This window comes from Homarus americanus, unplaced genomic scaffold (assembly GCF_018991925.1).
Source record: "Homarus americanus isolate GMGI-L3 unplaced genomic scaffold, GMGI_Hamer_2.0 scaffold25827, whole genome shotgun sequence".
In the NCBI taxonomy this organism is placed as follows: Eukaryota; Metazoa; Arthropoda; class Malacostraca; order Decapoda; family Nephropidae; genus Homarus; species Homarus americanus.
The window spans coordinates 2,576,372-2,589,651 of NW_024738300.1; the positions used below are offsets into that span (position 1 = coordinate 2,576,372).

General features: G+C 43.0%; 1 protein-coding gene across 1 annotated transcript in view; it reads left to right on the top strand.

The window, feature by feature from the left end:
* The first annotated feature begins 403 nt into the window (after nucleotides 1-403).
* The window catches only part of LOC121874003, a 44,688-nt gene continuing 31,811 nt past the window's right edge, over nucleotides 404-13,280 (top strand). Inside the window, exons 1-3 of the mRNA XM_042377882.1 lie at nucleotides 404-488; nucleotides 10,400-10,509; nucleotides 10,884-10,987. Coding sequence (XP_042233816.1) covers nucleotides 10,449-10,509; nucleotides 10,884-10,987 — 165 coding nt within the window. The 5' untranslated portion in view covers nucleotides 404-488; nucleotides 10,400-10,448. The remainder of the gene's footprint in view (nucleotides 489-10,399; nucleotides 10,510-10,883; nucleotides 10,988-13,280) is intronic.

Consider the following 13,280-nt stretch of genomic DNA (forward strand, 5'->3'; position numbering starts at 1 on the left):
TTTTAATTCACTCTTTCGTCTTCCCTTCTTTCTGTTTTTATGCCCCCACACCTTTTTGTTTCCCTTTCTTATCAAATCAGCTCTCTACTTTTTCGTCAGCATATCTTCTCCATTTTCACTTAAACTTAACCTAACGTAACCTAATCTGATGTCCCTTACTAATTCTGATACTTTCTCAATGTCTTTTGTTAAGATCGCAAATGAAAATAGTTTACAAGAACCAATCACAGTTCTCTAGCAGCTTGACCACCCGACAACGTATGAGAAAAACGCCTTGTTTAAGTGCGGACCAATGATGGACCTTTAACTTGGTTTTAGTGACATAAAATCAATCAATCAATTCGCTCACGCATCTTGGCTAGTCAGCGATACTCCTGGACCGAGGCATCATTCCTCAGTTGCGCCTCTCACTGTCATCATCCATCTGGAACCTGCACGTTGTCTTCATATGTACAGTAAGGCTCTGCCAAGCAACGTTTAGGAGACTTGTGAGTGTCCTGTCATTGTATTTATTTATATAAGTTTAATCTCGTAGGCTGATATGATATTTCGTGTGGCAAGAGTTATTAATATTTGTTGTTACTGAAACGAGCTTAGATTATATTGCATTTCACGTCATTCTATTGGGTAATTAAAAAAAAATCTTGTTTCAGCATTTCGTCCGTAGCAATGGCTATATATTTCGCCGAAAAAATATCTATCGTTGTGAACATTATTGAGATAACATATATCGCTGTTTACCTCACCGAGAAAAACATCTCTCCACTCATAAGTTCAATATGTGTTTCTATACCTGATTATCCAGTATCGTGATGACCGTGTGAGGATTCAATTCAATTCAATTTCAATTGTTTATTCCTTGATAGAGGAAGCGGGATCCTAGTGCTGTCACTAGGTACCCCTGTACAATGACACCAGAATCATCTGGCAAGTGTGAAAAGTATATACAGTATAAATATTATAAAGGGGCTTACTAAAGCCTAAGGAAGGAAGGATGTTCCTTTAACACATAATCAATATTATTTACAAAATATCTGGCCAGTATTGGGAGGATCATCGTGTCTCCGTCAGGGGGTCTTGGAGTGGTGGTCCAGCAGGCGTCACGGAAGCGTTGTGTGTGGGGACATCTTAGGAGGTAGTGAATAAGGGTGCGGCTGTCGGGTCTTCTGCATAACGCACAAGAGCGTTGCTCAGGGGATGTAGGGATACCAATCTCCCAAGCAAAGTCATACCCAATGATGATACGGGCAGCAATCACGTCCCCCTTCCGCGACCCTTTCCCGTAGACTTACGAGAGGTCAGGAAGTTTACGGAGGACATCGTACCATGTGGGCGGGGAGTCCAGGGGGATGGCTGCTTCCCGAGCTTCTCTCTGTTTGCGGCGGATTTGGGTCCTAATCTGTAAGAGTGTTCGAGGAACAATGTAGTCAGGTGTGGCCTTGTTGCAGCCAGTCTTGGCAAGGTCATCTGCTGCCTCATTCCCCAAGATACCGACATGACTGGGTATCCATAGGAATGTCACAGGGCGGCCTGCATCCTGAAGTGTGGATGTTAACCCTCGTATTCGGAGGATTAGGTCCTTATATTCCCCAGATCCAAATGCGATCCCGTCGAGAGCAGACCTGGAATCGCAGCAGACAAGCAAGGGGCAGAAACCATCTGCTTCTTCCTCAGCGAGAAGGGCAGCAAGGAGGGCTATTAGTTCAGCCTGAGTAGAGGATGCCCCGTCAGAAACTCTGAGAGACAGTTTGATAGGCTCAGGGGCATGAGGACGGGAGATGTAGACACCAGCCCCGGCCCTACCTGTAGCGGGGTCAACAGAACCATCAGTGTAGAGGACGACCCTACCTGGGGACCAGTGAGCGATCCTGGAGAGGTGGTATTTGCAGAGAATAACAGGGTTCACCTGGGATTTCGGGAGCGGTCCACCGAGGGCAATCACTTCAGGTTGAAAATCCAGCCAGGGAGAAGGAGACGAACCAACAGCAGGGGTGACAACAATATCAGGCAGGAGGTCGTGTTCCTGAAGGGCTCGGATGAGTGACCCTCGCCACTGTCTTCTAGATGGAGGTCGGTCTCGAACAGCAGTAGTCAAGTTGGTTTGGACATAGTTGCCCCTAGGATCCCGTAGAATGGAAACGGCAGTTTTTAGGTAAAACTCCTGGACACGATCCTGTAAGGGGGAAAGACCAAGTTCGTTATATAGAGAAGTAGAGCGTGTCCACTGAGGAGCCCCAAGGATGATACGAGCAGCTTTCCTCTGGATAACTTCGAGACGGTTGACAGCAGTCCGACTAATGTTGACGAGGGCAGGGGCGGCGTAGTCGACACAGGAACGGACAAAAGACTTGTACATGGTGAGAAGTACAGGGATGCTGGCACCAAGGGAACCCCTGCACATGGTAGAGAGGGGAGCGAGACGCCGAAAACATATGTCTCGAAGATAGCGGACTTCAGGGATCTGACAACGTGTGCGAGTTACATACACACCCAGGTATTTTGTCTCATGAACCCAGTCCAAGGTCGTTCCTGATAAGAAAAGGGGTGGAGGTACAACACGACCGTGCCACATGGCTTTTGTTTTCGCAGTTGAAAGAAGGAAACCAAGTGAATCACACTCTCTGGAGACCAGATCAAGGGCTTCCTGCATGCTGAGGTAGTCAGGGGCTTGGAGGAGGACATCGTCGGCATATCCTGAGTGGACAGTGTGAGGATTATAACTACACTATCACCGAATGTTTACATCCTCAATCTCTACATCACATCACAATGTTGTGTACTACATAATTTTGTTTCTAATAAATAAAAGTAGAAAAGTCAAGGCATACAGTACGATACACTAATTTACAGAAACCTCGTTTAGACGTATTCTTTTGCATGATTTTGAGAAAAAATGTAAAGCAGGTGAAGCAGAGCATTCTAGGTAATTATGAATATATGCAAGTAAATCAGCGGAGTCTGCCTGTTTGTGTGTGTGTCCGCACGAGGATCTCGGAAACTACTTTACTGATCCGTAGTGATGATGGGTGGTGTTATATGTAGTGATGATGGATGGTGTTATATGTAGTGATGATGGATGGTGTTATATGTAGTGATGATGGTGGTGTTATATGTAGTAATGATGGGTGGTGTTATATGTAGTAATGATGGATGGTGTTATATGTAGTGATGATGTGTTATATGTGAGTATGGTAATGATGGTGTTATATGTAGTGATGATGTGGTGTTATATGTAGTGATGATGGTGGTGTTATATGTAGTGATGATGGATGGTGTTATATGTAGTGATGATGGATGGTGTTATATGTAGTGATGATGGATGGTGTTATATGTAGTGATGATGGATGGTGTTATATGTAGTGATGATGGATGGTGTTATATGTAGTGATGATGGATGGTGTTATATGTAGTGATGATGATGGTGATGTAGTGATGGATGATGTAGTGATGATGGATGTGTTATATATGATGATGGGTGGTGTTATATGTAGTGATGATGGATGGTGTTATATGTAGTGATGATATGTTATATGTAGTGATGATGGATGGTGTTATATAGTGATGATGGGTGGTGTTATATGTAGTGATGATGGATGGTGTTATATGTAGTGATGATGGATGATGTTATATGTAGTGATGATGGATGGTGTTATATGTAGTGATGACGGGTGGTGTTATATGTAGTGATGATGGATGGTGTTATAGTAAAGATGGGTGGTGTTATATGTAGTGATGATGGATGGTGTCATATGTAGTGATGATGGATGGTGTCATATGTAGTGATGATGGATGGTGTTATATGTAGTGATGATGGGTGGTGTTATATGTAGTGATGACGGGTGGTGTTATATGTAGTGATGATGGATGGTGTTATAGTAATGATGGATGGTGTTATATGTAGTGATGATGGATGGTGTCATATGTAGTGATGATGGATGGTGTCATATGTAGTGATGATGGATGGTGTTATATGTAGTGATGATGGGTGGTGTTATATGTAGTGATGATGGATGGTGTTATAGTAATGATGGGTGGTGTTATATGTAGTGATGATGGATGGTGTTATATGTAGTGATGATGGATGATGTTATATGTAGTGATGATGGATGGTGTTATATGTAGTGATGACGGGTGGTGTTATATGTAGTGAAGATTAGACAATAAAATAATAACAGTTTAATGCTAAAAAATATACTTTGCTGTACCGTTGTAGTGACAAACATGGTGGAACTTACATACACCGTTAATGAACTATTCATGGAAGAAGAAGCTTTAGGGACTGAACAGTGAGACAATGTGGAGCCTCCCGGAGGGTGGCGTCCTACCGTGGCCTAGCGAATGAGCCGCCTGTAAAGAAACTTGCCCATAGTTTCACCTTTCTCTGGGATCAAACCCGGGTCCGCTTGCTGGCGAGGCGAGCATGCTTGCCATTGCACCCCAGGTCGCCAATAAGAGCTACACCATTTGACACAGCAGTGTTCCAACGACATAGATATCGACACTAAAGTAGGGCGTGTGATTAAAACTGACGAGGACTCTGCAAAAGTACAGGAAGATCTAAAAAAAAATTCGAATGATCTGAAAAATGGCAGATGAAATTCATTGTGGACAAATGTAATGTACTTAGTCAAGGAGGTGTAAACAGAGAAACCAGATGTTAGATGAACAACGTTGTTATAGAGAAATCCGAATGTGAGAATGATTTAGGAGTAATGGTAAGTAAGAATCTTAAGCCAAATAAACAATGTGTATTTGCTCGAAACAAGGCTAATAAAGTACTAGGGTTCATACAAGGAGTGTTGTTTAAAAACTAGAGAGGTCATCCTAAAACTGTATCTTGCTCTTGTGAGCTCTCACTTGGATTACGCAGTTCAATTCTTGTCACAGTATTACGGAATGGATATAGAATTCAGAGGAGAATGACAAGATTATTCCCAGGTATAGGAACCTTGAGTACAGAAACAGGTTAAAACATCTTAATTTGCACTCCCTCAAGAGACTTAGAGTGAGGGGCGATATGATAGAGGTGTATAAATGGAAGTCAGGGCTAAACAATGGGGACATTAGTAAGGTACTCAAACTATCCAACCAGGAGCCAACTCGTAACAATGGTTTTAAATTAGAAAATTTAGATTTAGGCGCGAAATAGGTAAACATTGGTTCGAAAATAGGGTAGTGGACGAGTGGAACAAGTTACCAAATAGCATCATTAACTCGAATACGATTGATAGCTTCAAGCATAGGTTGGATGCTTCTATGAGCAATAGGGGTTGGGTGCAAATGGGACTGCCCAGTATGGGCCAATAGACACGCTGCAGTTTCCTCCATTCTTATGTTCTTATATTCATATGCACTCTTCGGCCAGAGGTGAATGTATGTAAGACTCAGATTCTCTTTCAACATGCCCCTGGTTCAGCCACACCTCCATCATCCATCCAGCTTAACGCTACTACACTCTCGATTGTTATTAATTTTCGGTATCTCGGCTCCCACCTGTCCACCACAGCGGACATCGATGAAGAGATTCAACATCGGATCAGACGTGCATCTCAAGCCTATGGCAGACTCAGAATTCGTGTCTTCAGCTGTAGGGAGTTAAAACTGTTGTTACGACCCTAGGGTAGATCGTTACATAAACACAAATCACATAAGTCTTTCAAATATATCAGTAATTATTATTATATTCTTAATGCCAAGTTCTCCCAACAAACGCCAAGTTAACAGGTCAAAACCTAAACCTAGAACATTCATTAACTTATTCCCACCACCACATATGTACAGTCAGCCAAAGATGCACCGACCCCACCCTGGGTCTCGTGCTCTCCATTTTACCTGGCAATACTTGGCTAAGGAAGGCTGTATGTAAAGGTGATTGTTTTCGGCTGTATCACTATCAGGATAATTATTAGATAAACTATTCGTTGTTATTTAAAGTCATGAGACGTTTCCAAATGTTTGTATATTTGCTTAAATAATGAAGAAAATTATATTAATGAATTGACAACTAAACTACAACCACAGCTGCCACAAGATTCTCACATCAAATTTTCTTCATATATGCAACGACTGCCTCGCTTCTGGATACTTCCCTAAGATGTTCAAAATCGCCGTTATTCGCCTCATACCAAAAGCAGGGAAGCCTCCAAACAAAGTCGAAAACTTTCGACCAATATCGCTGCGAGAGGTACCTGCTAAAATCTTCGAAAAAATAGTAAACAAGCAGTTGCGGATGTATCTGGAGGACGAAGACGTGCATAATCCCCGCCAGTTCGGCTTCCGCCAGTACCGAGGCACATCCACCGCCATAGCTCAGGCCTACGAGCAGATCGCCAATGCCATGACTGGCCGCCTGCAGTGCAATATAGTACTGAGGGGTGTCAGCAAGGCGTTTGACAAATTTGGCACGCGGGGCTGCAGTATAAGATCATGCAACTGGGGCTACCCGAAAATCTGACGCGCCTGCTGTGCAACTTCATTATGGACCGCAGAGCCAAAATCAAGATGCAAGAACATTTTGGAGAAGAATTCTCACTATCGAGCGGCGTGCCTCAGGGCTCTTGTCTCTCACCAACCCTTTACACACACTACACGGCTGACCTGCCACCCCCAATCGTCTGCAGCGAGTACGTCATGTATGCCGACGATGTAACACAGATCGTCACCTGCCCAGGAAGGTCCACAGCAAGGATGGCGCGACTCACTGCTCGGGCAATAGAGGAGATCTCGGAGTATGAAAATAAATGGAAAATAAAAACAAACAAAACGAAATTCGAGGTCATACCCATAGCCAAATTCAAGCCGGCGCCATTGACGATCGACGACGAAGAGATTGAGTACTCTAAACAAGGCAGGTTGCTCTGCCTCATCATTTCTCGGACGGGCATCATTCCCCACGTGAAGGACAGACTAAATAAAGCCAAAGTCGCCGCAGCCAAATTAAAACGTTTTAATCTAATGCCTGAGAAGATACAAGTTCACCTGTACAAGGCGCTGGTGAGGCCTGTGTTGGAGTACCCATCTATACCACTCGTCACACTCGGGAAGACTAGACTACAACAACTACAGAGCTTCCAAAACAAGTGTTTGAGGTCAGCCAGTGGCCAAGCGCCACCCTACCAAGAGGCAGTGGAAACCATCCACCTGAGAAATAAAACAGAGGCCCTCAACGTCAGGTTCCATCGTCTAGGGAAGAAGGTTTGGGACAAGCTCCTGGACGACCCTCACAGCCCAGACCACCTACACGGGAAAGACATCAACGGAGGGCGACCCCACGCCTGGTGGCCCCGGAGTCTGCCCGCACTACAACAACCCAACTCGCGACCCATCTATGTCCGCCACAGTGATCCACCTTAGATTAAAATTTAGATGATATAAATTCACATTTAACAAGTTACAATCTAGTGAGTCCATAACGTAATACAGTATATAATTTTAATAAACTTGTAATTGTAAAATCAATCTAGTCATTGTCTACTAAAGTGACCATTGTGCAACCTCATCCTAAATCCTAGGTTAGCTTAGTTAGCCAACAAACTCTGTAATATGTAAAACAAGGGGTGTCGTCCCCCTCTGTTTAACTCATTAAACTTCTTTTCCAACCTTTCCCCCCACGACTATATGTTGTGACTTCTCCATCCCTCATGTCTGGCTGTGCCTTCCATTCATTCCCCAACTTAAACTAAAAAAAAAAAAAAAAGTGTTGTTCAATTTCGTTCATTTTTTTCCACAGATGTTCTTATCATTATAGTAAGTATTTTAAAAGAAGCGACAATGAGACAACTATTAGAACCAAACAGAACCTGACCTAACCAACTAAAGAAACTTACCTAACATCCTAACGGAAACAGAGATACCTGCCTAGGGTTACCTGACTTCCTAAACGGGGGACGGACCCGCCATATTTACAGTAAGTACTTGTTTTGATATCTGGTACCAATGAAAAAAACGTTGTTAAAGCGTCATAGTGTTATTTTACTTTTGTGTGTGTGTGTGTGTATGTGTGTGTGTGTGTGTGTGTGTGTGTGGGGTACATGAGATCATACTCGGGTCGAGCAAGTCGGTTGTAAACATACAGGGCAGAGGAACATGAGCCGAATCGGCAGATTTTTTGGAGGAGTATTTACAGGAAATAAGTAATTCCTTCACGTACCAAAGCACGTACAGACATCATTTTAGTGTCTTATTATCAGTTTTTCACCACATTTTACCCCGCAGTTCCCCCATCCTCAGGTGGTTTATGATCATAGAGAAAAAAACAACAACAAAATACTTATAATTTAAATAAAAAGGTTTTCGCCTCTTTTATAATACTTACTATATTAACTAGAACAACCGTGGAAAAAATTAACGACATCAAACGACTCCTGTGTTGACCATCTCCTCAGTATTATTCATTCATTAGTTCCATCTTCACTAGTGACGCTTGAAGTACGTCTGGTAACTGTGTGGGCTTTGGTACGGGTTGTATAGCAGAGAAAACAAGAGCTACATGACCTTACTTCCGCCTTGCAGAAGCATATGAGACCCCCGGAGCCACCATAAGTTACGAGGAAAAGTCAGCCATTTTAAATGGTGTTGTGGACTTCATAACTCTTTTGTGAATCATCACCTCAGAAGATATGAAATCCTTAAGCACTTACAAAGTTCGTAACCCGTTTGTGAATCTCGGCCCAGGTCTCGACAACACTCAAAAGACACGCCTTAAAAACCGTACTGGCATGAGCGATCAATAAAGATTAGCGGTTGCTTCCACCCATTTCACAGCAGATGACGTTCACCAATCTTTTACTACTGATGGTGTTATTATTTTTATGGTATGAGTATAAGAAAAAAAACATTATCTGCAAACACTGGATTAAGGTTTACTTGTCGTTTTAGGCGACATCTCCCTACGCGTTTAAGACCCCTGCAGTAAACCACTACAATGAACAGTACTAAGACAACCAGGAAGCTTACCTGGAGACAACTAAATCTAAAAGGAAATAATAAATTATCATCTCTTGCCTGCATCATTAATTATAATGGAAAATTCGACCTATGACCTGTTGCCTCTGTTGGAACAGCCTGTAAGATAATCTGGTAAAATGATTATGACCTCAGTGATGCTGTCGTTCCCTAAGTTTAGTGTGGCCATCTTTTTATAAAATCTTAATATTATCAGGAAAAACATTGGGGAGTGGTAGGGGGTTATCTTATATGACTTGCTGGCCAGGATATTATATATTAGAGAAATATGTTTATATACAAAACTTGTATCTACGTTAAAAAAGGGTCTTTTTAAAGGGGAGGCGATACTTTACATGGAGTGTCCTTGGGATTGCTAGTTCGATACCGGAGTACTTCCAGTCAAACCAGCTGTAAATGGGTACCTAACTTTACAAGTTGGGGAAGTGAAGGCGGTCGAGTGTATCGCCCCTACGCTTCTTGCTTTATATATATATATATATATATATATATATATATATATATATATATATATATATATATATATATATATATATATATATATAATTTTTTTACAGAGATTAGCCCACGGGCACAGGTCACTAGCCCAAATCGGGCTATGGGGGCGAAAATGTAATAATAATAATAATAATAATAATAATAATAATAATAATAATGATAATAATAATAATAATAATAATAATAATAATAATAATAATAATAATAATAATAATAATAATAAATAACAAAATTAATAAAAAATAAGATATAATAATTAAACAATAATAATAATAATAATAATAATAATAATAATAATAATAAGTGAGAAACAATATAGATGTATGTTGTGTTGTCAATAGTAAGAGAAAAAATTGAGACCCTTCAATTGTGTGCAAATGAGGCAGAAAGTCAGATCAGCAACCTGGGACTTGGTCACAATATTCGTGATGTCATGTGACAGCAGGGTCTACCATAGACAACACATTATGCCCATTTCATAAGTTATATAAATAATTATAACCCTATTTTTTGTTTATATTTTTTTACTGTAGAGATTCTATCTAAGGATAAAATGCTATTTATTGTTGATTAGTCAATAAATGTGTCATCTAACCCATAGATGATAGCAAAAGGATCATTATCTTTTAGAAATGAATAAATTGTATATTACTGACTGTAAGGCTTTGAATACCCACCTGAGAGACGCAGTATCACATCTGTGGATACTAACATTTTCTTTTAAATGAACTATAATAAAATGGAAGGAATATAGTCAAATTGGATAGAGTTGAAGTTTTTCTATGTATGAAAGTATCGGAAAAAAATTAAACCTTTTGTCACATTAAAGACTTTTTTGTACTTATAAACTCTTTGGTTATTAACCAAACTTTCTCTTCAACAAATCACGCTCAATTGTATCGATTCCCGCAATGACATTTGCCCTTTATTATTCCAGTAATAAGTCTCACATTATTAAGTGAAGGCGGTGGTCTCTATCAGCAACAATGTTACTAGGAATCACTGTCTTCTACACCCTGGCTATCCTACAGGCACTCGCCCTACCTGGTAAGTGTGACACCTGTGTGATACTTAAGAGATTCAAGTGCTATAGAGTTAATGGAAAACTGTTGAGTTTAACTGCTAATGTTACCTATTCACTGGAACTAACTTACTTGTGTGTTATCAGAAAAAAAGTGAGTAAAAATAGGTGAATTCAATTTGACACAAAGCGCTTGTATATTCCTTTTAAGTGAGATGTCTGATTAATCACTTGTTTCTGTCATTCTTGTCATGTGGCCCAAGAATTTCTGAAAGTTTCATGTTTATTTGGATATTATCTTGTTCTTTGGAATACAAAGGAATCGTACTTTGACAAAGATATACATAATTCTGGTAATCTAGAGTCAGGGTGTTGAATCTTTTGATTTCGGTTTCTTCAGGGGTGGCCGAGGAGGTGATGGTGGTGAGGTTGCAGAGAATGGACGTGGCTTCCAACGATAGTTTCCTGGACAGTGGGAAGAATGCCCTGCCAGACCTGCCTCAGGTACTGTGAACATGATAAGATTGTATATATTAGGGGCTGTGAAGCGTGCTGAAAAGTCTATTTTTGGTGAGTGAGCGAAGCTAGTGCACTTGCTATTAGATCTCATAAGATATTACCCTTAGGTGGTGACAGGTCCAATTTTAGCACATCTAGAATAGTCTAGGCTGCACTAGTAGTAGAAGAAAACGTGACAAGGAAAAGGAAATTGGCAGTGAGCACAGGCAGAACCATTTGAATTTTATTTATTCTTAGATTAAGCTACATAAAGTAGTTTTTTTTAGAGTGCTGTCTGTTGGTCGAGGGGTGAGACCAATTGCCACGAAGGGTGCGTCTGACACCTGGTGAGACAGGAATCTTGCTATGAAGCAGGAGGCCGATTTCCACTGACCCCTTACCCGGACCTGTGAGAGGGAGTGGGTCTTCAGGAAGGTCAGTGAAGCCGCTACACCCCGTACGTTGTGGGAACGTGGGGCCTTCCCAGGGTCAGCCTCCTCTATAACCTGCCACAACCTGTCTGCCAATCCTCTGACTAACAGCGGGCAGCCCGACCGAGGATGAACGAAGAGATGATACTGGCTGGTAGTGTAGCCGTAGCAAAGAGGTATTGGAGGAGGGTCCCTACCGGGCAGAGTCAGTGGTGCTTGTCCTCCACCTTCCATGCCGGAACCACTACTGGCTAGAGCCTGTGGTTCTCCTGCTCATTTTTCGCCAGGGAGGTGGGGGAAGGTGCCAGGGACACTGCAAAATCTCCTTGGACGAAGGAGGTCCCGTGGTTCGAATCTCGGAGTGCCTTGAGCTGGGAGGACCTGAAGCCCGTGACCAGTGCTACGAGGAAAAACAGACAACATAAGGCCAGTGACCCTCAGGCTAGATTGTTAAAAAAGTTCACAGGACTGAAGGAGTACGACTTACCGAGCCCAGAAGAGTGGGGACTTTCTCCAAGGACCAGAAAGGTACGGGGTGGTCTAGCAGGTGGTCGCTGGTGGAACAGGCCCCGCTTCAGCAGGGTAACCAACCTGTTGTTAACCTTGACCCTGCATCCGTAATCCAGGGGGTCGGTGAGGGCAGCCAACTGGACGGAGAGGGTCGGGATAGACCTGCCTTGCTCGTGCACTAGAGACAATAGGAACTCTATGTTCGTGTTCTGGGTAATAAGTTCAATATACAGGAGCGAACACAAACACCTGTATAGATTTTGTAGGTTCGATTTACTGGATAAGAGATATGTACACAAGGAGAGTAGCGCTCTTCAACCTGTCCGCTGGTCAACTGCTCTATAGACGACGTATGGCAAGTGATACATTAGCAGCTTTCATACGTCGCCAGGCACATTAATTAAGCATGTGGGACATTGATAAATACATTGCCACACGCTACTAGCTAGGCTAAATAAATAATACATAAATGGAGCACATACATAATATACATAGCATAATATAAATACAGCATACAGAATATACATACACCTCCCTCCCCCCTATACGCTCATAGCAAAGTCTTGAGCGGACCTTTTCTTTTGGATCCGTTCTGAGCGTCGAGGGACTAGATCACTGGGAAGGGTATGGGACTCAACACTGGTGGCGGGGTCAGCAGAAGGCATTGTTACGGGGCGGAGAAAACGGCGGTTCCTCCACCACACACGACCACTGGGTAACCGCACCTGGTAGTCCCGTGACCTACCGAGACCCATGACTACGCCTACTTTGTCCCAACGTAGGGAGGTCGGGTCCTGAACACGGACTTGGGTGCCGACACTCAACCTGGGGAGAGAACGGGCGTGGTCGTTGTAGCGGGCGACGACGTCCTGAACACGTTCGGCGGCTCGGCGATCACAATCCTCTGTCTTGGCCTGCCACTCCTTGGAGAAGGATTGAGGGTGAGCAGGGACACAAGAACGAAGGGGCGAACCTGGGCAGGGGAGCGTCCGGTGTAGTTAGGTGTGTTGCGGAGTTCAAGAAGACCCCGGTCGAAGGCCTCGCAGTCAATATTCCCAGAAGGGGCCACCTTAAGGATGAGGTGCTTCAAGGATTTGACAGCAGCCTCAGCGTGGCCGTTGGACTGCGGGTAATGGGGCGATGACAACACATGCCGGACTCCCCATCGGTCAAGGAACACAGCAAAGTCCCGGCTTGTGAACTGAGGCCCTCCGTCGGTTCGCAGGCGTACAGGAACGCCCACGTCACGGAAGTAGTGGCGGAACTTGCTGATGGTGGCGGCAGACGTCGTGTCATTACCGCACTTGATGACAACCGGCCAACCAGAGAGACGGTCGACGATAACAAGGAAGGACTTT